The 27901-nt window shown below is 36.4% G+C and overlaps 1 protein-coding gene and 1 pseudogene across 1 annotated transcript; both read left to right on the top strand.

Moving 5' to 3' along the window:
* Positions 1-16189: 16189 nt before the first annotated feature.
* On the top strand, positions 16190-16534 carry LOC138933334 (resistance to inhibitors of cholinesterase protein 3-like). The gene has a single exon (XM_070295948.1). It carries the CDS (start codon positions 16190-16192, stop codon positions 16532-16534), a length of 345 nt encoding a protein of 114 aa, XP_070152049.1.
* Positions 16535-16860: 326 nt separating this feature from the next.
* LOC138933333 (uncharacterized) overlaps positions 16861-27901 on the top strand; it is a 125516-nt pseudogene continuing 114475 nt past the window's right edge.

Genomic DNA, 27901 nt, shown 5'->3' with positions numbered 1-27901 from the left:
TCTGATTAGTCAAATCCCAATCTTTAATCTTCAATCTTTCATTTTCAATGCGTAGTCTGATACGGGCTTTAAGTGTGGTCTTGACTCGTCGTTAAGGCCGTATTTCACTACGAGTTGCGGGCTCGATTGCGGTTGGGGTTACGGTTGACAATAACGGATTGACCAATCAGAACAAAGCAGCTTATTGGTTGATTGATCAATTCGCAACTGTCAATCGTAATCCCAACCTCAACCAAGCCCGCAACCCGTAGTGTAATACGGCCTTTATCCCCGTAAATGCCTTAAGCTCGTATCAGACTACGTATTGAAGATTGAAATTTGACTAATCAGGCTAAAAGGAACTAAAATTTCCTTGTCCTGATAGATCAAATTTCAATCTCAATGCATAAGTCTGATACGGGGTTAAGGCATTTGCTGGTCCTTCTTGAGCAATGCATGTAGTTTTTGATGTTATATTGCGTATTCTTTTGAAATAATTAACATTAAATTTGTCGGATGTAGCGATTGGCTATCGAATAAAGAATTTCTAGAGTCTCTATCGAGATTCTAAGAATTCTGCATCTGATTGATATATCCGACACACACACACATACACAAACATTTTGTATGAATGTAATATCAGCCTTAAAGCTCGCTCGAATCAGACATTGAAGATTGAGATCGAAGATTGAAGATTGAAATTTGATCAATCAAGACAAAGAAATTTCATTGCATGTAAAAAAAGTTTTAGTCATAATCATAAGACCGTAGACAAATCGATCAATCACAGTTCAAATATTCTTATTACATTTTGGAATGCTTGATTGTGATTGGTTGATTTGCTGACGGTCTTATGATTACGACTAAAACTTTTGAACGTGCAATGGCCTTAATGTGTTGAAATATGTTTGGTCCTGTCTAAGAACAGCAACGAACAACGCGTTAAGCCCGTATCAAACTATGCATTAAAGATTGAGATTCAAGATTGAAATTTTACCAATAAGGACAAAGAAATTTTAATCCGTTTTGTTGTAATTAGTCAAATTTCAATCTTTAAGCTTCAATTCTCAATGCGTAGTCTGATACGGGCAGAATGACAAACCAAGACTACACTTAAAGCCCGTATCAGACTACGCATTGAAAATGAAAGATTGAAGATTAAAGATTGGAATTTGACTAATCAGAATAAAATCTAACGTCTAGTAGCTATCTAACGTCACGTACTGAAATTTAATACTCGCATACTGGGATAAGAAAGAGGAAAAGGGAATAATAAAAGAGAATAAAATATATTTTAACAATAGTTTATTCTAAATAATGTTTGGGTGAATCTTTATGATGATTCGTCCACCAATTGAATATTTTAAATACATTTTGTAAAGCGCAATTTTTCAAATGTTTTTCACGGCGCATAGTATTAGTAACATCTAGCTTATTTAACGAAGTGATATCTTCATAGTCCGCATCCAAGGTCTCAATAATAACGTCGTTTCTCGCATCATCGTCAAGTATATCGACCAACCATTCTCGTTTTTCGCATCCTTTAACGTACACGATAGGAGATGCTCCATCTTCCTCTTCCGTCGCACCCATCACAGCTCTCGTAATCAAACGCCTAGCGAAGCTGTATGGAACGTTTCCATCCTCCCATTGAAGTCCATGGTGATGTCCGATTAGCCATGAAGCTTGATATCTCTCAGATTTTGTAAGCGCACGCCATGGTACGGGACTTGCAAAAAAGTAATGAGAGAAAACAGATCCATTTGTCAATATCGCTACTTCCTTCACGACAAAGTTTCTCCCGATAATGAATCCCTGCAGATCCACAAAGGTTGGCGCGATCATGCTTATAATATTACCGTACGATTGCAAGAACGATGTACGACTGTTGCCGATCGTCAAAATCTCAATCTTTATATATTTTGACATTGGAGGGGATATTTGCTGATTTAGGTAATTTTACGAACTACGTTGGTCAATGGGCAATATTCGACAACGCGATCGTGTAAGATGAGACAATAGGCGGTAGTATTTGTCGGTATATCCTCCTTGCACTCAAACTCTAATCTCACGTTTACGGTGGAATTTTTGACAGACTCGTTTTGTCGCGAGCAATCGATAACTGCGAGAGGACCGCAATGTAGAAATTTTGAAATGTTTAATAGCACATCATCATTATCACATCCGTAATAAGATTTGCGAAAACGAGAGTACATATTGAACAAGAGGGCGAATCTATTTTTATCGAAATCTAAATTCAAATCATCGTATGAATAAAATTCCGAGTTTAGATAGAGTTTAACGTTGGTCAATTTGCAGTCGTCGAATGTAGTAATATCTTTTGACACAGCATTTTTTCTACCAGTCTGCAGCGCAAAGATCACGTATCGCGGCTTCTCCAGCTGAGAGGCGGCTTTCACGGTCCACGAATGCTTGGTCGTATTATGCAATAGAGGAAATTCGTATAGATCCCAAGAGCGAAAACTGATATTCAAGTATCGCCCGCTTTCCAACGCGCGCAGCAAAGATAGTTTATTGACCTCGCTCAATATTACATGTGGCATACGCCATTGTATCTTGAATAATTCGATATCAGCTTCAGTCGAAGCATGTCCAAATATGCAATTGTTGTCGTTGCGCGAACGTATCAGAATTAATTCGTGACGAGCGTTGATCACAATTCGCTTATAATCTTCGCAAAAACCCAATAGTATATTTAGCGGCATGTAAAAATTGAAGTAAGATTCAACAGCATTATGTGACATATTCCACGCAGCATTCCCCAAGATTTTACCTTTCTCGGTTGTTAGAGAGATATAGTTTTTAATCGTGGAAGTTATTCCAACGTTTCTGTTGCGGTCAATTTCCACACCGTCGAGTTCATATCGAAGTTCATCAAACATAAACGCGACACAATTGTTTCCCAATACCACTCTTCCCTCTTCAGCTACTTTACGCACCATCAACTTTCCTTCGACGTATAGAAAACTTTCACATGGTAACGTGTACAAATCTTGATGTTGTATCGGTATCCGTATCGGTATCTCGTCGCTATATCCAAGCGTTGTGTTGGCGTATGGATTGTACGTATGAGTCTCAATCTTGACGATACGGTCGTCAAAGATCGGCTCATCTCCGATATTCAAGATGTCAATCATATTGTTAAGTATTTTGTACGACGAATCCCAATGATTTTAAAAACTCGCGATTCAACGCGCTTAGCTTCTTTTTAGCGTAACCAGATATCTAATTATTGTCACCCGATACAGCAATCACTCGCCTTCTCGCAAAAATATTGTCCCTCGCAAAGATATTGTCTCTGGCGTGCTCCGTGCTTCCGTTCAACACAAGCATTTCATTTGTCAAACGCTTTATTTTTGCCGCCGCCGTATATGCAATCTTACGGTAATTTTCTCTCCTCGAAAATCGAGCAAATGTCCTTCTTGATCAACAATGCGTATCGTTAAATCAGTAATGCTCCGTGCGACGATCGGTAGATAAATGATCTGTGCTGGCGTTTCCGATATTTTATATCCTGGTGGCACGCTCGGTGAAAATTCATGTATCGTGTGTACGCGCTTGTCATTGCTGTACGCGCCAGTGGTTACGCTGCATTCTATACGAATAATATTTACGCTAATAATATTTATCGGTACATCCGATTCGTACCATTTCCGAGGCTGTAATATACGATTCGACGAGAATCCCAACAACGATCCAACGTTGCCCGGTTTACTAAAATTTATTCTATAGACACATTTGATTTCACTTTTTAGCGTATTATGATTAGCGCGAAGCGTTATTGGATATTCATCGTGTTCTTCGCCATCAACAATATCGTTGGAATCAACTACGCATCGATGTCGTAAAATTGCATGTCGGAGATATTCGTTTATAGCGTGTAATTCGTACGATCCCTCGGGAATCGTAATTTCCTTATCGTCGTTATCAAAATAAAATTTATTATTCCAAGAATTCACGTTCGATATCGTATGATACGTTTCAAAGTCCGTTAAATCAAGCTCGTAATCGCCATCGTTTAAATCTATAGTCGGAAAGTAGCTTACAGCAAGAGCGCTACTCTTGCCGGTCAACGTAAGTGTGAGCGACATGCTGGAAAACTGTCAAACGAATACTGAGTCGCGACGATAAATTGTTAGGCTTTAAATTCATATCGATCATCGACCGTTTGAAGAAATGGAAGACACAATTGTCCACAAATACTTTGATTATAATTTTGATAGGCCGTGTGATTGTATTCTATATTTGCAACATTATGTACAAAATATCGCACTAATTCCTTGGGCGGTCGCAGATTTCCAAAACTATCGAAATATACTACACGATCTCCCCTCTTTGCATACGCAACCCAATGAGTAACCATCAACGTCATCCAAATTGACGATACCGTTCTCATTTCGTCGTACACCGTTTATCGGTAAATTATTGCGCATGAAAACACCTCTAAAAAATTGTATACGCATACGTCTTGCAAGCTGTTCCAATTGTACATTGATTGTTACACCTGCAGGCATTTTTATTTTGACATTTTTTTTTCTTGGCTGCTGTTGAGAACCCTCGTCCACGCTTGTATGGAGCGAGATAAAGTCCGTGACCTTCCATAGCGCGATTATGACGTTGCATTTCTTCGAGCTGACGTTGCGTCGCCTTGCTATCGTTCACCGCCTTCGCGATTCCCGCTGCTCCGCCAGCCAACGAATCGAGAACTCCCAATAATGGTAAAATTGATAAGATACCACAGCGCTTCGCTATAGGAAGTATTCGTTTTTTCGCAGTCTTTTTCTTCATCGATGATTTTTTTGTTTTCAGCCCCATACCGAATTTTGTCTTTGCCTTCATAGCTGCCCAAACAGCTGTAGCGGCTGCTCTTTCGCCAAGAGTCGAATCTCTCGCGGTAATATGCGTTCGCGCTTTCGTGGCGAATATATTATCCGCAACGTGTCGTTGACCGAGATCGTTGCTTCGGGAATAAGCTATGTCGTGCTCGCGACACGCGGCATCCAATGGATTGATACCTCGATCACCTTTAGTCAATCGTGTTTCTAAATGAGTTCCCGGTCCGCAAAACTGATAGCCTGGAATATGTAATTCGATAGGAAGTGCGTTTATCACACGATTTAACCAACCGCTACCTCTTATAATTTTTGCTGACATTTGTCACAATTTTTTATTAACGGTGTTGGACCGTCGAAATGTGTTTGCTGCCACGACAAATTATAATGTCGCGTGCATCGACGATACTGCTGAACCTCTGAGTCAGCTTTTATATGTTGGGAAGCTTGTCCCACAATTGTTCCACGTAGCTACCAAAGTCTCGCAGTAAAACAATCTTGGAGATAATCTGTAACTGCTCGGTGGTAAGCTCGAGAATATCGCTGGTAACCGATAGAAGAAGAAACATTTTTGAGACTGAGCGGTTTCGATTCGATGCGCCTTTATAAATAGGGTCCCAATGACTCATTTTCCAGGATCTGATTTGAGATTCGCGAGAGCAAACATGCGGTTCGCGCGACAAGCGACGATAATCAAAGTGATAAATTTTGATGATAAAATACGAGTAATGTCCGAGAAAGAAATACGCAAACATGGAAACATGCTGCCGACTACTATACGCGGTATCATTTGCGGTCCTTCGAATTGCGGTAAAACTAACGTGTTGATAAGTTTGATAGAAAGTCCACACGGTGTACATTTCGAGAATGTGTACGTATATTCGAAATCGCTTTAACAACCGAAATATCGATACTTGGAAAATTTGCTATTATCGATCGATAAAATTGGTTATTTTACATTCTCTAATAATAGTGACGTAATTCCACCGAGCGAGGCGCTTCCGAATTCCATTTTTATCTTTGACGATGTGGCGTGCGATAAGCAAGATACGATAAGAGAGTACTTTGCAATTGGTCGACACTCGAGCGTCGACTGTTTCTATCTTTGTCAAACGTATGCCAAGATACCCAAGCATCTTATACGGGACAATGCAAATTTACTGATTTTATTTAAACAAGATGGTACAAACTTGAAACATGTATACAACGATCATGTAAATACTGACATGTCTTACGGCGATTTTCGCGCATTCTGTCAGAAATGTTGGCAACACAAGTATGGATTTGTAGTGATTGATAAAGACAGTTTACAGACTAATGGAAGATATCGAAAAGGATTTAACGATTTTGCAATACCGTAAAGTGGTTAGTCGCTATCGATACATCGATCGAGCAACGTCTAAAAATTTTCGTCCGAGCGCAACAGTGACGATCGTGAGAAGATTGCGAGAGAGATTGTAAAAACGAGCGAATCAATCCGCAAAAAATATCGTTCTTTAAAAACCGGTCAAATGGAGGAAGACGTCGCATTGGAGAGGCACTTTAAATCAATTATCAAACCTCTAACACAACTTGTCGAAAATACAATCAATGTGGAATCTAATGAAGCGAAAATCGAATCATTGAGTATGCTCGAAGACAAGCATCTGAAAAAAGAGTCTGGAACAAAGCGAACAAGGTCAAATATATCATTGAACGATTCGCTAATAACTTCTACTCCAAATCAATCGAAACGTAAGCGAATAAAACAATTATCGAATGTGGTTACTTCTACTCCGATAAAAGATGTACAATCGAGTCAAATATTGCACGAAAGATTGTCTCCATATGTGGAAAAAGTTTTCGAAACCATCCTGAAACGCTTGTGACATCGGTTCAACATCTGCTACAAACGTCCGAGGGTCAAAATACATTGCGCATACATCTGGGTCCACTAGGGCAAAAATATGTTGGAGCTATTTTGAGTCAAGATAAAAATAACAGTAAGTAAATAAGATAAAAATAACAGTATGGATTATGTTTACGGTGTTAAATTTTGCAACAATGGAATGATGCTTGGTGATAAAATTTTTGATGTGGATAAAGATGACAATATAATTATCGGTGGAATAAGATACGTGGGAACACCAGGTCTCTACGAGTTGATTTTCAAGAGAATACCCGACTGTGATGTATACATTGACGATGATAAAATTAAATACAAAAATATATTACTGGCGACAAATGCGCATAGACGTGGCAATGATATGCGTAATCCAGTGTTAAGTAACAAGGGATACAAGTATAAAAATATAATAGCGCCATTAATCTCTATTAAAAATATAATAGCGCCTGGAAAAAAAGCTGGAAGAGGTATAAACATACCGCGCGCTATGACGTTAAACGATAATAAGATCGATTACGTGCATTGGAATGATCCCAACGAGTTGGTAGATCGCTTGCGATTGCTGGAAGCTTCGCGTCAAGCCGGCAACAATGCCCACGACAATGAAATATTATCAATTATCGAGGAACTTTACGAAGCTGGCCTTATTATAAATGAATTTATGCGTCGGCGAAATGAGTCAGTCTGTCATTATTGTTTGTATCGAAATGTCGATTAATAAATTTGGATTATCATTGGGAACACCCAACAACTCATACTATCAATGGAATGGTTTACTAAGAAATTACGTGCGCGATAACGCTCTGTGTCAGACAGCCTCCGGCTTTGACGCAAGGTCGCGCAAGATACGACGCGTAGCGCAACCGGAAGATGATACTGATGCAGCAAACAAACAGTACGTGGAAATACGTGTCAAGCTTTTGGAAGACAGACAGGAAGAACTTGAGAAAAAAATAATCACGCTCGAGACGAATGTGCAAACGCTGCAAATAATGATGGATGAGATGCAGAAAATGCTTCGGTATGCAACTCACGCGCAGACTACATCTAATTCAGCGCAGGAGAAGAAAGATATATAAAGAATATATGTGGAGGAATTATCTCATTATTGCAAATTATGCCTCGATCAAATATGTCGCAAAAGACCTCTGAAAAACAGCTGCTCGTGGAAGAATTGCATGCTCCAGCGAGAAAAAATTTCCCACGTAGACGTGTCATAGTACGCGGATACGACGATCTGTTGCAGGCAGACGTGGTCGAGATGCGTCTATATGCACGATTCAACAAAGGCTACAACTATATACTCACAGTTATCGATGTGTTGAGCAAGTATGCGTGGGCTGTACCGCTCAAGAGTAAGAGTGGAAACGAGACGGCTGATGCTATCGCAAAGATAATTCGAGACGATGGAAGATGTCCGAAAAATTTTCAAACCGACAGAGGAAAAGAATTTTACAACGCAAATGTACAGAAACTCGTGAAGAAACACAGCATTAATCATTATTCGACGTACTCTATCACGAAAGCCTCGGTCGTGGAACGATTCAACCGAACGTTAAAGAGCAATATGTGGAAAATGTTTACGTTTAATGGAAATTACAAGTGGATCGACGCGTTGTCCCGGCTCGTCAGAGAGTACAATGCGCGAAAACATCGCACTATCGGCATGAGACCTATCGATGTTACCCCCGCGATCGCCGATAAACTTTTAAATATGGTATACAACAATGTAAAGATTGCGGCACCGGCAAGATTCAAAGTAAGCGATCCAGTACGCGTGAGTAAATTCAAGACCATTTTTGACAAAGGTTACACACCAAATTGGTCGACCGAAGTGTTTAAGATCGTTAAAGTGCAGAAAACTAATCCCGTGACCTATGCACTCAAAGATTCACGCGGAAATCCCGTCGCCGGCGGATACGAGTTACAACGCGTTGCCAATCCTGACATACATCTCGTGGAAAAGGTAATACGCAAAAAGGGCGACGAGGTTTATGTGAAATGGCTGGGATTTGATGCAACGCACAATTCTTGGATACATAAAAATAATATATTATAAATATGTTAACAATAATACATAATATTAAAGATATTTTCCAAATATATAAACAAAATTGTACACTTTATAAAATATACATATAATTTACAATAAATATACATATAATTTTAATTTACAATAAATATACATAATTTTTTATTTACAATAAATATACAGGATTTTTATTTACAACGGTATTTTGTAATGTCCCCACGGTAGCGTGTCGGTGGTTTCGGGTACGATATACCGCTTGTCATCGTACGGACTTAGAGCAATTTTTGTCTCGCGAATAGTGTATACTTCGTGTAATTTAGATCTTATACAAGACTGCTGACGCGTCATTTCAATCTCTTCGTTCAAACACCGCGTGTAATCATTGAACGTTATCGTTCTCGCGACGACGTTACTCTTGACACCTTTTACCTTTTTCGTGTCTTTCTTACTATCTACTCGCAACGCGTACATTTTTGCCCTAAGCCCGACGAATTCGGTCATGATGGCGCCATTATTTTCAGCCTTCATTAAACCCGGTATCTTTTTATTCGCGAGCGGTATGCCGTACACATTGTCCACCGCATAATCGCTGGTATCGAATCTGTCGACGTTGCGCTTTATATTCTCATATACATCTTCACACTCGATGTGATATATGAGACTGTCGGTGTCGGTGTACATGACTTTACATTTCTCTCGGTACATAGGTATCATATAATCGTGGTGAAACTCGTACAAACATATCTTGGATATGTCGAGTATACACATACCCACGTAGATTGGTTTATTAAATTTCACCTCGAGATTGCGCAATTCAACGGCGATCAGATTCTCCGAAAACACGCTTCTACTATGAAAATTTGGTTTTGCGATCATCGTCTCTGCGCCATATCTTCCATCCCAATGTGTCACGAGCTTAATATTAACGTGATTGCGCACATTTTCCATCGTTTTGCTAAATACCGCATTATTCATTAATTTATATAAATTTTTTTCAAAATCATTTTTCGCGAGTGTTCGGAATTGTGTATTAAATTCGATATAACTGCGAAGCCATGGAGATTGCGAAAACTGTAAGATTCGATGTATTTTTGTAACGCGAAGTCCGTGTCGCATGCATTGCTGCAGGTTGCGGTAATGTATTACGTAACGTTTCTTATCGTATAAGGTTGCGAGCAGCTTATCCTGCTGCTTACAAGGTGGTTTGTCGCGTGTCGGGCAAAACGGTAGGTCAGTGTGCGCATCGTGAACACGTTGCGGATACTCGAGATCGACTTCAAGGATGTAGCCTATAGGCGAATCGAGCGCGATCGATGGTGTATCAAAATCGGATACGTCGTCGACCCATCGAAAATCTGCATAGGGCAAGGGTTGACACATTGCCCATCCGTACAAATTATTTACATCAAAGTACGTGAGATACGTTGAAGGTTTCGATGGATCGTACGACTGCATATACTTGTTATTAGCATGTGCGTATCTGTTGGAACATTGACTCAATCCACCGCGTATTCCGCGTTCGATAAATAAAACCATGCCGATATCCGTAAGCAATTCGAATGTAATATTTGTATGCTTCAACATGGCGTCCCACGTATATCCGGGAAGAGTGTAGTAATACGCGGGGTCGAGCCCATAACTTTTAATACAACTCTCGCGGAAATTTTCAAAAATGTCTGCTAATAACAAGACATCAATTTTGAGATACAAGTCGCTATATTCGCCCAGCGTTCGAATGGAGAACCGCTCCCACACGTTCTCGGCGTGCGCGTAATTGCTCTCAGATATCGTGTCACCGGTCAAGGAACTGTAAAATGATTCGCGCGGTGGTAAACACGTATCTTGCAACCTGTCGACGCAGTCAATATATTCGTACGGAAAGACGCCCTTCCGTGTTAATAAATTGAAATTGTCATTCGATAAATTTTGAAATTCAGATTTTAAAATTGTGAGTTTGTCTTTATTCAAGAATGATGTCAATTTATCGAGACTAGCTGTGAGAAATTTATACGAATCGATAAAACGCAATTTAATATGATGTTTTGATTTCTCTTCGGTAAGTTTAACATTTTTCGTAAATGATATATATTTTTCCTTTGTTATCGGAAGTAACTCGATTCCCTCTTCGAACGCTGTAGCTATTTCCTTGATAATGAAGTGCGCGTCGTAACCGGATAAATTATGAAAAACTATTGGGATGCAAAAAGAATCTTTATAATTTAGATTACAATTTGAATGCGCGGGACCTCTGTATCGCCCGGTCAGATAGCAATGATCGCGTACGCGTGTATCGTCTTGTACAAATGGTTTCTCGCAAATGTGACATTGTGTCGCGCTATGAAAATTTTCCAATTCATCAGATGTTAAATTTACCATGGGGACATTAGCTGATAAAATACTTTTTACACGCAGTGCTAAATTTTTAAATTCTTCGACGAACCATGATATGCAATCGATATCGCGACGAGAATGATAACGCGGATAACGCGGATAACGAATCATCGTACGAACAATGTACATAATATGATAAGCTAAATACTTTGTGATGTTGGTAGTTTCTCTCTTCCTCCGTCTTCTCTAAAACGCACTCCAGATCGGCCTACACGACGAAAGGAAGCCGCTCCTTCCGATTATAATTGTTGAACGTGAGCCACTTGTCCTTATCGCTCGGTAATCGGATAGCGCACTCGTTCATCTCTCGACAGTCCACCGTATGTGATTGTAACTTGTCGGTCGAGCCAAAGTAGTGCAAACATCTGTAAAAGAAATAATTTTTAATTTTTGTTCAAAGATTTCTGTAATATAATTTATTAAATATATACGTACCGATCGCAGATATATTGTCTTCGTTTGCCACAACTCAATTGCGAGCTCACGAGGCGGGATAGATTCTTGATCCACGCGAAATGTCCAACGTTGTTGTCTTCCACGTACAACAGGTTGACGTGTTTGTCTTTTTTCAGCTCACTCAGACGTATCGGGACAATGTTCTTTTCCTCGATACTATATACATTGATTGAGATATCGAATTGAGAAGCTCGAATTTTTTAATTTGATTCACAGTCACTGGAAACTCAATGTCCTGGAGATTCAGCACTGTCGTGTAATGCGGGTACGAAGATTCCCGATAAACATGATCTTCAGCTGGATATAGAGCGGCGACCACAGACCACGCGAAACACGCATTGTCATTAGATTGCACGTTTATTACCGCTCTCTTCATCGTTATTACTCGCGGTAATTTAATGTGGCACCCCGCGCGCATTGGATTATATTTATTTATATTTACATTTAAATCGAGTATTCGCGATAATGCCCACCCGCTATCGCGTTCCTAAAATCCTTCGAGCGATACTAGAGTGGGCTCGACAACGCGCCGCTCGTACCATTCGCGTAAATCGGATGTGCGAAAGAGTTCATTTTTTTCTCGTATTGATACTTTTATTTGCGCGTTTATCACCCGTCACAAATTCACCATTGAACACTGTATTAATTTTCACATTAAAGTTTTTTCAGCACGGTTTGCACGTGTTCGAGCACAATATCTTTAGCATCCTCGAAAAATTGGCGAGGCTCGATGTGATTATAATTTATAACCGCACCAGTCAATATGCGGCTCTCGAACGCCGTATCGATCTCTCGCTGTACAAAACGCGTGCGTAACGAGTGCTTCAATCCCTCGAGTCGTGCAATTCGGGCAATCAGCGATTGTCGAATCCCAATCGATAATCGTGGACGTTTGATTCGACTTTGCTCTTCCAATGATTCGATATATTCGTCGCATCGTTGCTCCCACGCAACGTACTCCTCTATCGAATTCACCCTTGCAGATTGCTCATACAGATTTCGTTCGGCATTGTTTTCCGCCATATTTCCAAATTTATGCCGAAAATTTTTGCTAACAAGATGTGCTTATTAACAGCTCTTGTCTCGGAACTCTTTGCGAAAATACTGACAGGGTGTGCCTCTTTACCATGATTTTATATTCTATCTTGATGTCTCTTTCCATCATGTGTATGTATCTAAATCTTTATTTCGCGATTTGTCACGTACATTTTGGCTAATGTCGATTATTGCATTTTGTCGTCTAGAGATGATGTCAAATCCCAGATGTATCGCAAAAGTTTCAAATTACATGCAGCTGTCCAATGTTAGTGCAATTTAATCATGAGGATTATCCTTATATTTTAGGATTTTGTCATGTTTTGACACGCGCGTTGGAAATCTGATATCTATAGGCGATGTCATCGCGAAGCAGCCGCACATCGGCGCTTGAAAATTTTATATCACGTTGCATTTTTGTGCATTCGGCTAAATCTCACACCTGGTGATGATGTCATCGCGAAGGAGTCGTATATCGGCGCTTGAATGGAAAAATTGAAAAATAAATATCGCGTCATCAATAATCCCCACCACATTGCAATTTTGAAACGCTAATACATATTTTAAATATGTTCAATACGTTCAGTATTGCATCGACCACTTATGTGAAAGGTTCATATAAAAATGTATCCTACTGAAGGAAGCCGCATGAATTATTACGTTCCGATTCAAGATGCTGATGAAACTTCACCGTGTAAGAAGAAGAAATGTAACAAGTAAGTTTTAATTAACTTGAAGAATTTTTATACTTTTTAAATATTTATATAAATAATATTGTTTTTACTCCCTAGCATTTCATCCGAGTCTCGTCGCGTGGTTCGTATACTCGGAAGACGATACGCCTTAACTCCGACGTCATTCAAATATTTGGACATTGGAATAAACGTTGGAGCTGTATCTTGCGTGGAATTGGTTCTCGGCGATAATCGGGGCAATCAAATAATATTGCCCTTTGAAACGTGGAAATCGCTAATGCAGAAACGTGCGGACATTGAACGGCTTTTACAATCGACTGAAATCCCATTGCGGATTCGAGATTTGACATTCCAAGTGGTTAAAATATCTGATTCGAATATTATAAAAATTGAATTATCAAATAATTCTTTATATATGAAGCTGCCAACTCTATTCTATTTATTCGATTTTGAAAAATGTATAGATCATATGTATTACTGGTTATGCTAAAATACGCATATTGTAAATGAAAAATTCAAACAATTTGTAATTGTTTTACAACAGAATAATATCGCTAATGTATGCGACGCTACAAAAACTATACATGAAAGTGATATGTTTAACAGCGAATCGCTCATAGATTGCGAGTTATTGACATGTGCTGTAAATGATATTCTTCACGAGGCTTGTAATAAATAAGTTATTTTACTAATTATCTGTGAATTTAATTATTTATCCCATCCTTTATGTATGAATAAAACGATGTAATAGATATGCACAGTCTGCAAAACTTAAATCTTTCTCTCGACACACTCTGCTAAAGATGTAGAAAAATGATGAGGTAGATGAAACGTGGTACTCCAATTAGAAGGAGACAAAAGATATGAAACTAAAATATTATATATATAATCGAGAGGAGTGTGTAACGTTATAATACGCAACCGTCTTCGCCCTTATGACGATCTTAACAATATGTGTTATGGCTGATGAGGATGTCATTCTCGAAGATGACAACTTGATGGAAATTGAGAATTTGTCGGACGATTCATCAGACGAAGACCGCATACTTTCGGAGGATTCCGATTACAATAGTGATTGCAGTAGTGTTATTATGGACATAAATCAACGTACTTTAAACCGAGTTGAAATAAATAGTTTAGGTACGGTAAAAATGTGCTGTATATTACTTTTACTATAAAAGTGAAGACAACGAAAAAATTTGCACATGCTGTTTTATGCGTATTTCAGACTTATTTTCGAATATTCGTGTTGTGCGATAGCATGAAAGTGCAATTTATGACCTATTCCTGGAATCGTTTTGCGGAGAATGTAGAAAACCGCTGTACCAGATAATGCCCTGCAATATGTGCCCAATTTGCACTGTATAAGCTGGACAAAACTTGTGTTGTGAAAAGACTTAAATAGGAAATATGGGGGACTCCGAACATTTTGCGGAATTAGAACAATTTCTATGAGAGGATTTCATACAGGTGAACTCGGTGTGTGCATGCGAGTTATGGGAAAGAACATGCCTTAAATGTCTCGAGTGGTTGGAAGAACAGTACCGACTCGAGATGTCACAACAGGGACATGGAATTCAATCGCTGGCTAGCCGAATCGCGCGACTTGAAAATTTAAGACATTCGTTACGCAAAAAAGACAAACGCTTAGATGTCCGTGTCCCGGCGCTATCGACAAACACTCCTGTTACTTCAATTGTACAAATGGTGCAAGGTCAAGCAATCGGTTTGAAGAAATCTCGTATAATAGATTTGGATCATTGTCTGCGAGATCATTATACAGTGATGTCCAAGGATTGGGATTTTGATATGTAAAACATAGCTGACGTCTTGTTATGGGTGAGAACAACATTGAAATACTCGAAGAATTAATTTTATATATTTAAAAAAATATTATATTAATATAAATTTAATTTTTAATATTTAATATTTTTCTGTTTCAGAAGGAGCGCCGCCTATATATATATTTTTATTATTATTATTTTTATTATTATTATTTTTATTTTTATTTTTATTTTAACACACACACACACACACACACACATTGTAATATACACAATTATTAAATAAACTTATTATTATTATTATTATAATTAAAGTATCAATTATTTCTGTACCTTCTTCTTTCCTTTTCCTACATGCATGCCTCGCGCTATCTCTCTTTATCTCTTTCTCCCGCGAACGTCATCCTTTTCCAACACCAATGCGGACGCTATCCTTCTCCCTCGTGCCTGTGATCGCCTCGCGCTATCCTTCTCGCACCGCCTTGCATATGCTCTCTCTCGCACCGCCTCGCGCTATCCCTCTCTTACGCATTGCGGACGCCTCGCGCTATCTCCATCACACCTACTCGCGGCATCGTACCTTCGCGTTCCCTCTTCCCCGCGACCCCCGCGCCTACCGTTCCGCCGCGGTCACCCCCGCGTGACATCATTCTCACCCCCGTGACGTCATACCCCCCCGTGATGTCATACCCCCCCGTGACGTCATACCCCCCCCCCGTGACATCATACCTCCCGCGCCGGTTTCCCCTCACCCCTCACCCCCCCTCAAAGGACCATGGCTTAGAACCCGCATAGTATCACTACTGATCGATATGGAAACAATGCAATGGAAGGTAGGTTAGGAGAAAGGTAGTGGATGGAAAAGCTGGAAAGGATAAAGTGCGTTGTGAGAAAAGAAATGAAGGAAGTGAAAGGAGAGAGAGGCGGAATAAAAGATTAGAAAGCGTGTGAGAAGAACGGAAGAGGACAGGAGGGAAAGAGAAGGAAGGAGATAAAGGAGGAAGGAAGAGTGAGAGGAAAGAAAGAAAGGGAGAGAAGTAAGAAGGTTGGGAAAAGGAATTGGGAGGAAAGAAAAACAGATGGAGGACATGGAAAAGTGTGTGAAGGAGCTGGTGGTGGAGGTAGGGGGAATAAGGAAGGAGCTGAAATTATGGAGAGAAGAGAGAGCGAGAGGAAGGAGAGAAAAGGAGGAGGAAACAGCGGTATCGCAGGAGCAGGAAGAGGAAAGTGAAGAGGAAGATGAAGAAGGGAGAGTGGAGGCGAGGGAGCAGGGAAGAGGAAAGAAGAGGGGGATAGGGGATGCAAGGATAGCAGTGAAGGAGGAAATTGTGGCGAAAAAGGATGAAAGGAGAGAGGAACCAGAAGAGACAGGCTGTGAAAGAGAAGGAGAGAGAGAGAGAGAGATGAGAGGGAGAGGAGGATGAGCAGGTCGGGAGAAGAGAGGAAAAAAGAAGAGAGAGGAAGAGGAGGGAGAGAGAGGAAGGAAGGGATAGAGGAGAGCACGGTCGAAGGCACAGGAGGAGAGAGAAGAGAAAGAATTGGAAGAGAGAAGGAGACAAGAAGTAGAAAGGAGGACGAGGAGAGGGAAAGGACAAGGAGGAGAAGAGAGGAGGAGAGAGAAGAAGAGAGGAATGGAGGGAAAGAAGAAGGGAGTGAGGTGAGGAAGGAAAGAAAGGCGAAGGAAGAGAAGGTGAGGAAATCCGAGGATTAAAATGGGATATTCTCAGGTTATCCTACATGTATATCCTGAATGCCTTTTGGACGTCCTAAGGACATCCTTGTGCTGTCTGTTTGGGTTTTGGCTAAACCAAAAAGTTTTCTCGGTGCCGGAGATCGCTTCGGATTACCCAAAAACACTGGTCACTATGTATTTAAAGAAATTATCACGATTATAGCTGGTCTGTTACCGAATTATTTAATATGGCCTGACAGAAGAAGATGTCATGAGGAAGAAATTATTTTCCGAAGACGTTCTCGCGGTTTTCCCGATGTTGTTGGTGTGATTGATGGTTGCCATATTCCAATAAAAGCTCCCGTAGGCAACCTTATAGACTTTTATAATAGGAACAAAGTACACTCGATTTTATTGCAAGGGGTATGTGATCACAAAGCACGTTTCATAGACGTTTTCATTGGAATGAACGAATGCACGATGGCCGGGTATTCAGGCAGAGTAAATTGTTTGCACGATTAAATCATGCTGAAAATATTTTACTACCTCTTAATATGCATCTTCTGGGAGACTTTGCCTATCCTTTAATAATTAAACGATGCCCGGGTATTCAGGCAGAGTGAATTGTTTGTACGATTAAATAATACTGAAAATATTTTATTACCTCCTAATATGCATCTTCTGGGAGACATTGCCTATCCTTTAATGATTAAAGGATAGGCAAAGTGTCCTAGAAGATGCATATTAGGGGATATCCATGTAGGATATCCAGGATATCCATGTAGGATAAATGTTTCCTTAAGAAGTTATCACTCAAAAACTTCTGATGCAAAGCAAGAGTAAAAGGTGAAAAGAAAATGAAATAAAAAGAAAATAAAACTTAATAAATTTCTTAAAAAAATGATAAAAATAAAAATCTTTTTAATAATAATCTTGAAGGCTCACAATGTTAAATAACAATAATATTGTAGAGAGCTAATAGGAGCCGTGCGCAAAAGGACGCAAAATAAATCTAAAGATTAAAATTAATAATTCAATATAAGTAGATAGTGGGCACTATGGGGCATAAAAACAAACCCCCACTCCTCGGCCACTGGCGCCGACCCCCTGCTGTGACGGTCTGGGGCCCTCCCCCCTAAGGGTGTCTGTGGAAAAAAAGAGTGGAGGGGACTCGTGGACGTCTACGAGACAAATTTCCCTTTAAATTTTTTTATTTTTTTATTTTTTCGGTCGCGTGAACATGCTCGGGCTCGAACCTGGGTCCTCCGCCTCTCCAAACAGGGTCCTAGTATGCTGAGCTAGCTGAAAACTTATTAGAATAGAAGTTAAACGTAGTATTTGTGGAGAATAGTCCAGCGGTAAGATAGGGGTCCTGACGGTCCGATTGGTTCTCCCCATAGTGCCCAGTCCTCCGATTGGTTCCGTCGGTTCCGTCGATTTAAAAAAGCGAGTTGGAAAAACGAGCCAAAAAATAGTGCGTGGGAGAAAGCGGGCAAGATGTCTGACGGAAAGCAGACGTGACAACAACCGACAAAATGGCGACCGTCGAGACTGGAGATGCGTCTAGACATAAGGCACCCAGCCTCCCCTCCCCTTACGGAAAACCGAAAGATATCGTGCGGTATGCAACATCGTCCCATCGCCCCCCTTAGAGGAAAACCAGGGGAGATGTACGCTATATGTCGCCCGCCCTCTTCCACCCTTCCTGTTGAAAGGAGAAAAATTGGATAAGGTACCGCTAGAATAAACTAGATGCTATGACGTGGTAACGAACACGTGCGTGCATGTACGGGTACGCTTGTCCGAGGGGGGTGAGCCCCGCTGCACAGGTAGACATACGGTAACAACATCGCTGGAGACGTTAGAAAGGGTCTTGAAATATATACGGGTACCTGAGACTGATTGACGCTGAGACTTAGGGCAGAGTCTATGACGTCACTGAGACGTCGGGAAGAAAGGAAGGGAAGAAAAATATTTTCACCTGGTTGCTTTAAAATAAAAAACATCATTATTTATATTATGCGGAATATGGAACATTGTACAATGAAAAATTTACATATAATTTAATATTTATTTACAAAAAGATTATTTTCACCGCTGCGAAAAGTACACAAAAGTATATTACATAATATAGCAATAAAAGAGAGAGTGTCGAGAAAAAATAGAAAAATCATTGTTCAGATACATAACCATACGGTAACGAATTTCGACTATCGATAAATCTATGTTTTAGTAATACGGGCGCGCATACTTTAGTTTCGTCCCGTATTACGATCTCGTGAAACGCGGTACGACGAATTGCTCTAAAGGATAGATTTATCGAAGTTTTTGGCAATTCTTCTCCGTTCTTTTCATTTTCCTGTGCTCTCTCTTTATTTAACAATAAATTCTTAACTGCGGCATAAAGCAAAAAGCAATTTTCCCTGCACACGATATGGGAGTACCGGATGAAATAGGTCGCGTGGTGGGAGTACTCTGCAACGTATGAGTCCTTCAAGTGTATCGAAATTATAATTCGGTGCCCTTCCGATTATTGCGGAACATTCCTCGCCGACGTAAATATCCGGATGGCCGATTGGGAACAAAGAGGGTACAAAGACCTCACGTCCACGTATCGTATTTTCTCCGTACCCGTAACCTCATAACGAGTCACGATATTTCCCGTGCGGCCGCCGAAAAATGCATCGCGAGGATCGAGCGGAGGTGTTTCCACCATCGGATGATTTTCGAGATATTCGCGCATTTCGTGATTATCGCGTCATAATTTACCAAAATTATTTTTAACAAAAAAATTAATTGTTCAACCAAATCTTTTTTTTATTGTCAATATTATAGATCTAAATTTACTTCCGCGATGTGAAATATCATCCGCTAAGTCTGCATATTTTTCTTCCTATATAAGATGCAAAGATCATCAAGCGAATTATCTTTTCAAATAAACATATTCAAATAATCATCAAACAAGAGAGTCTTTTCAAATAAACAGTAAGATGTATCGACTCTATCTGCGCACGTACAAATTCGATACGATACAACACACACAAATAATATTGTTTTCTAAAATAATAAATTATTGTTTATTTTACAATCACCAAAACAATGCACGGCTAAAAGCACTTATTAAGAATAAATTATTTTACTTTAACAATAAATTTGTATTTTTAAATAAATAAATTGAATCAGCAAAAATTGTTCTATTTCACCGAAAAAAAGAAGTTTTGTTGTAACATTAAACTTGTTAAATTCGTTAAATTTAACAAATTTTTAATTTAATAAAATTTTTATTTGTTAAATTTGTCATATTTAATTTTTAATATTAAATTTGTTTCTTTATTTTGTTATAATATTAAATAATTCATTATAATAGCAAAATATGGGCATATATGCAATAACAACAATTGTATTACTGATTAAAATTCTTTTTCTCTATTAGATCAAAAAACATTTTAATAATTTATAATGATATGTTTATGAAAGTTTACTCTATTTAACTATTGAAAAAAAGTTTTGTTTTCTTACGATATTAAATTACTATTTATACACACACATTTACATTGCAAAAAATATAACCGATACTTTACTATAAGATTTTGTTATACTATTATTAGTAAGATTTTTTTCATTCTTACCTCTAAAAATTCGGGTTTGTAGATATTAATGAACGGTTTCATGCCAACCCTAATTATAAAAATACCTTCTTTAGAATGAAACATATATTGCTCAAGCCATTGTTTGCGTTCTACGATAAGCACATAATTAGATATTTAGTATTACTTTGTTTTTGTGACAAAATTTACTAATTATTATACTGATTTAAAGTAAATGACATTTTTTTTCGTTTATTAATTCCTTTAAACTTTTTACTAAAAATATATAAACAATATTTGTAAAAGCATATAATAATATCTTATGTATAAGATTTTTCACCATAATCCGTTTGCTTCATTAATTTAAATGCCATGCTAAAAGGAAATCTACCGATCTGAGGAATATTCTTGAGCTTTTGTCGAAGAACGTATTGATGATGTACTATCGATATAATTGCGGGAATTATTAAAATTACGAACAAGGCGCACAATATCAAAAAGATTAAGTCCATTTTTGTAGCCTGTAAACATATTAAACAGCCCAAGTTACCAAATATGTAATGCATAAATTATTATAAATACTTTGTAAGATTGAATTTTACACTCACACATTGACAAACATTTTATTGACACGATGTTTATATCATTATTATCTTTATTAATTCAGAAAATTATATAAAAATACTTTATTAAAGAAGATTGAATATAATGTGTATATAAATATATATCATCGATGAAAATTGAGTATAAAATTAATGTGGTTGAGAATATTTCGTCGGAAAAACATTTCTCGATTATTTCTATGTAACTCGTCCAAATTTGGAATCTGTGTACATTAATCGAAGGATTCACGAAATAAATTATTTATATTCATGCAATAAATTATTTATATTTTATTTTTCTACCGTATTTCATTGAGATCTTGAAAAAGTTTTGCGGTTTAAAACGTATAATTATTCTTTTTTGCTTCCTCATAGAGGAAGCTTTGTTTTTGTGACAAAATAATTTTTCGAATTTTTTTATGCCAATGTGTTCAAAATGTTCCAAAACGTCAAAAAATTATATTCCTAAAAAATGTATGTATCTGTGTATGTATGTACGGAATGTTTGTACAACCTCTAACTTCCGCAATTTTTGAGATATCTGATCAAATTTTTTTATATGGATAGATTATTATAAAAGGATGGTTGGTTATGAATTTGGTGACAGAGTCAGCATCAGTGAAAGAGTCCATTTTCTATAAAATTTTGAATTTTTTGAAAAATGTTTGTATACGTAATTATATTCGGAAATAATTTTCGCAAATTCTGAGATATCGGGTTAAATTTTTTTACATAAATAGAGTATCATCACAAACGCTGAAAGTGAAGATAATTTCCAGCACGTGCAAAAATGTTTTGGTCAACAACGGAATATTAGTATTGAAACAGCTATCAAGTCATTAAAATGCATTACTGACAGCTCCGTTCTTTTAAACTGTTTATCAATGTTTCTTGTGTGTTATCTTTTCTTATAATAAAATTAATTAAGTTTTTCTTAAATGAGTTTTTATATTTCTGAAAATCTATAATCTACAATGTAAATGTATAATTTATAATTATATAAAAATAAAAAGTATGTAAATTAGAAAATAGCATATTGCTTCTTTATCTTCTATATCTTTTTATTTCGCTCACGAAGTTTCCTCTATGGGGAAGTAAAAATTAAAAAACCCGCTTACAGTTCTCGTTATGAATAATTTGGCGTCTTCTCCTATTCGACAAAGGACCATCATATTATTCATAACAAAAACCTATTATTCGCGTGATAAGTCTAATTATTAATAGGATCGATATTATTTCTTTTTGTTCCATCGAATGATGTGTACACATATTGTAAGCGCGTTAAGCTATAATGTATAATTTTATTGTGCCGTATTATCCATTTATATTTATCATTACGTCGCTATGCTTTAAATAGATTTATCGCTTGCATCTTCTTAATTCTTAATCTTTTTATCCGAGTTTCGTTTAAAAGGACTCGAAGTGGGTCAAAATGTTTGAACTATTTGTAACACATAGTTAATGTATTCCTAAAGAAAGATAGATAATAATTATTGTTCATGCTCTAAGTACAGCGTCCGGGCTTCAATTGATCTAGATTTTTATTTATTATTGATTCTCATCCATTATTTGAGTTTTTTTAACTACTTAATTTTTTAATTCTATTGACTGAATAAGTATACATAATAACACTGAATAAGAACACTTATATTCTCTTATCACACAGTACACTGAATAAGACACACAGTACACTGAATAAGAACACTTATATTCTCTTATCGTAATACGTGCGCGATTTTTATTGTAATATACTATCTTTTTTCTAGTTCAAATATTTAAGTATTTAAATTAAATACGTAAATATATTTTAATTAAAAGAATAATAAACAATTAAGCGCATTTAGACAACAAAATGCGCTTAATAAATGTAAAATTGCAATAAATGTATTGTATATTATCTAATACGTGTGCACACATCACTAATGGAACAATAATTTAACAGTAATTACCGATTGTAAAAAATTTTCTGTCAAGAATAAAGCAAGAATCAAGTATTTATAAAATATTATCGTAACCGATTTGGCAAGTAACAATCATGATCAGCTGAATACGCAAGAAGATCGCAAATTATAAACATAATGTCATTATGTGACGGTGCTATTCAAGGTCATACTAATATTATTATATAATGCGCCACTTAGAGCTCTACAACTTTTGCATGAAACATTTTTCACGAAAATGCGTTGTTTCCTCAAAAAACGGCTGATACGGCGCTCTGTTACACCCTGTATATTATTACTTATTGTTAGATATACTATGTATATGCAAACAATTATCGTTTTTATCTCGTTTACATCTCGTACCTCATTGTTATCAAAGGGTAGTTCACACAATCGTATAGAAATATTTCAAATGTTTGCGAGGAGAAATCATATAAGATAAGTGATACGGTTTCGTTGTGTGTATTGTATTGCATATTATATATTGCTAGTTCGAGTCGCGCAAAACGAGAATTAAAAATAAAAATAAGATAAGATAAAATAATAAAGATTAAGACTTGAATAATAAAGATTAAGATGCATCATTTCGTGATCGAATCTTGTGTCGAGAAGAAGTACAAACAATTATATAATATTCTGCTTTAAAAAAAAAGTTATTCTAAAACATCTTTTTTAAAGCATCTATTCTTCTCCTCTCTCTTTTTCTCGGTTATTTTATTATATTTAGTTATACTATATTTATATATAAAGCACGATAAATTATGATTTATAATTAGTAGTAAAGCGCAGCGATATTTGCTAAAAGTGACAAATATTTTGGCAAAGCATTATTATTTGCTCCGACGTAACAAACAGTAAGTACCGAAATCTTACATTTTTTCAGTATCATTTAGATAAAATTCGTGGTTTTGCTTTATTTTTTTCAAGACACAAAGTAATTCGTGCAAAGTTAAAATGTAATAATTTAATAATAAAACTCATGAAACAAAATACGGGCGGATACTTAATTTTGCAAATTATAATTCTTTGAAACTCGGTTATATACTGTACATATATTTCAATTAAACAGTAATGATGGAGCGCTTATGCGCAAATGTACGTTTAATCAAAAATTTGAAATTCAATATTGCTTTAATATTTTGTGAACACGTATATATATATCATATCTTTAAATTATTGTTAAACAAGCTGAAAATCATGCAAATTAGAAACTTGCGCGTTACTTTCTCATTATTTTATTTTATCTCACAAAACTTAAGTTCCTTAAAGTAAGCGGGTTTTTTAATTTTTACTTCCCCATAGAGGAAACTTCGTGAGCGAAATAAAAAGATATAGAAGATAAAGAAGCAATATGCTATTTTCTAATTTACATACTTTTTATTTTTATATAATTATAAATTATACATTTACATTGTAGATTATAGATTTTCAGAAATATAAAAACTCATTTAAGAAAAACTTAATTAATTTTATTATAAGAAAAGATAACACACAAGAAACATTGATAAACAGTTTAAAAGAACGGAGCTGTCAGTAATGCATTTTAATGACTTGATAGCTGTTTCAATACTAATATTCCGTTGTTGACCAAAACATTTTTGCACGTGCTGGAAATTATCTTCACTTTCAGCGTTTGTGATGATACTCTATTTATGTAAAAAAATTTAACCCGATATCTCAGAATTTGCGAAAATTATTTCCGAATATAATTACGTATACAAACATTTTTCAAAAAATTCAAAATTTTATAGAAAATGGACTCTTTCACTGATGCTGACTCTGTCACCAAATTCATAACCAACCATCCTTTTATAATAATCTATCCATATAAAAAAATTTGATCAGATATCTCAAAAATTGCGGAAGTTAGAGGTTGTACAAACATTCCGTACATACATACACAGATACATACATTTTTTAGGAATATAATTTTTTGACGTTTTGGAACATTTTGAACACATTGGCATAAAAAAATTCGAAAAATTATTTTGTCACAAAAACAAAGCTTCCTCTATGAGGAAGCAAAAAAGAATAATTATACGTTTTAAACCGCAAAACTTTTTCAAGATCTCAATGAAATACGGTAGAAAAATAAAATATAAATAATTTATTGCATGAATATAAATAATTTATTTCGTGAATCCTTCGATTAATGTACACAGATTCCAAATTTGGACGAGTTACATAGAAATAATCGAGAAATGTTTTTCCGACGAAATATTCTCAACCACATTAATTTTATACTCAATTTTCATCGATGATATATATTTATATACACATTATATTCAATCTTCTTTAATAAAGTATTTTTATATAATTTTCTGAATTAATAAAGATAATAATGATATAAACATCGTGTCAATAAAATGTTTGTCAATGTGTGAGTGTAAAATTCAATCTTACAAAGTATTTATAATAATTTATGCATTACATATTTGGTAACTTGGGCTGTTTAATATGTTTACAGGCTACAAAAATGGACTTAATCTTTTTGATATTGTGCGCCTTGTTCGTAATTTTAATAATTCCCGCAATTATATCGATAGTACATCATCAATACGTTCTTCGACAAAAGCTCAAGAATATTCCTCAGATCGGTAGATTTCCTTTTAGCATGGCATTTAAATTAATGAAGCAAACGGATTATGGTGAAAAATCTTATACATAAGATATTATTATATGCTTTTACAAATATTGTTTATATATTTTTAGTAAAAAGTTTAAAGGAATTAATAAACGAAAAAAAATGTCATTTACTTTAAATCAGTATAATAATTAGTAAATTTTGTCACAAAAACAAAGTAATACTAAATATCTAATTATGTGCTTATCGTAGAACGCAAACAATGGCTTGAGCAATATATGTTTCATTCTAAAGAAGGTATTTTTATAATTAGGGTTGGCATGAAACCGTTCATTAATATCTACAAACCCGAATTTTTAGAGGTAAGAATGAAAAAAATCTTACTAATAATAGTATAACAAAATCTTATAGTAAAGTATCGGTTATATTTTTTGCAATGTAAATGTGTGTGTATAAATAGTAATTTAATATCGTAAGAAAACAAAACTTTTTTTCAATAGTTAAATAGAGTAAACTTTCATAAACATATCATTATAAATTATTAAAATGTTTTTTGATCTAATAGAGAAAAAGAATTTTAATCAGTAATACAATTGTTGTTATTGCATATATGCCCATATTTTGCTATTATAATGAATTATTTAATATTATAACAAAATAAAGAAACAAATTTAATATTAAAAATTAAATATGACAAATTTAACAAATAAAAATTTTATTAAATTAAAAATTTGTTAAATTTAACGAATTTAACAAGTTTAATGTTACAACAAAACTTCTTTTTTTCGGTGAAATAGAACAATTTTTGCTGATTCAATTTATTTATTTAAAAATACAAATTTATTGTTAAAGTAAAATAATTTATTCTTAATAAGTGCTTTTAGCCGTGCATTGTTTTGGTGATTGTAAAATAAACAATAATTTATTATTTTAGAAAACAATATTATTTGTGTGTGTTGTATCGTATCGAATTTGTACGTGCGCAGATAGAGTCGATACATCTTACTGTTTATTTGAAAAGACTCTCTTGTTTGATGATTATTTGAATATGTTTATTTGAAAAGATAATTCGCTTGATGATCTTTGCATCTTATATAGGAAGAAAAATATGCAGACTTAGCGGATGATATTTCACATCGCGGAAGTAAATTTAGATCTATAATATTGACAATAAAAAAAAGATTTGGTTGAACAATTAATTTTTTTGTTAAAAATAATTTTGGTAAATTATGACGCGATAATCACGAAATGCGCGAATATCTCGAAAATCATCCGATGGTGGAAACACCTCCGCTCGATCCTCGCGATGCATTTTTCGGCGGCCGCACGGGAAATATCGTGACTCGTTATGAGGTTACGGGTACGGAGAAAATACGATACGTGGACGTGAGGTCTTTGTACCCTCTTTGTTCCCAATCGGCCATCCGGATATTTACGTCGGCGAGGAATGTTCCGCAATAATCGGAAGGGCACCGAATTATAATTTCGATACACTTGAAGGACTCATACGTTGCAGAGTACTCCCACCACGCGACCTATTTCATCCGGTACTCCCATATCGTGTGCAGGGAAAATTGCTTTTTGCTTTATGCCGCAGTTAAGAATTTATTGTTAAATAAAGAGAGAGCACAGGAAAATGAAAAGAACGGAGAAGAATTGCCAAAAACTTCGATAAATCTATCCTTTAGAGCAATTCGTCGTACCGCGTTTCACGAGATCGTAATACGGGACGAAACTAAAGTATGCGCGCCCGTATTACTAAAACATAGATTTATCGATAGTCGAAATTCGTTACCGTATGGTTATGTATCTGAACAATGATTTTTCTATTTTTTCTCGACACTCTCTCTTTTATTGCTATATTATGTAATATACTTTTGTGTACTTTTCGCAGCGGTGAAAATAATCTTTTTGTAAATAAATATTAAATTATATGTAAATTTTTCATTGTACAATGTTCCATATTCCGCATAATATAAATAATGATGTTTTTTATTTTAAAGCAACCAGGTGAAAATATTTTTCTTCCCTTCCTTTCTTCCCGACGTCTCAGTGACGTCATAGACTCTGCCCTAAGTCTCAGCGTCAATCAGTCTCAGGTACCCGTATATATTTCAAGACCCTTTCTAACGTCTCCAGCGATGTTGTTACCGTATGTCTACCTGTGCAGCGGGGCTCACCCCCCTCGGACAAGCGTACCCGTACATGCACGCACGTGTTCGTTACCACGTCATAGCATCTAGTTTATTCTAGCGGTACCTTATCCAATTTTTCTCCTTTCAACAGGAAGGGTGGAAGAGGGCGGGCGACATATAGCGTACATCTCCCCTGGTTTTCCTCTAAGGGGGGCGATGGGACGATGTTGCATACCGCACGATATCTTTCGGTTTTCCGTAAGGGGAGGGG

Source organism: Polyergus mexicanus, unplaced genomic scaffold, assembly GCF_030449975.1.
Source record: "Polyergus mexicanus isolate NDT 795.1 unplaced genomic scaffold, iyPolMexi1.0 SCAF_5, whole genome shotgun sequence".
NCBI lineage: Eukaryota > Metazoa > Arthropoda > Insecta > Hymenoptera > Formicidae > Polyergus > Polyergus mexicanus.
This window is presented reverse-complemented; position numbering and strand designations above follow the sequence as displayed.

What these genes read in the sequence shown, in the direction of transcription:
- LOC138933334 (XM_070295948.1), top strand. Translation starts at nt 16,190, where the DNA reads ATGGAGGACATGGAAAAGTGTGTGAAGGAGCTGGTGGTGGAGGTAGGG.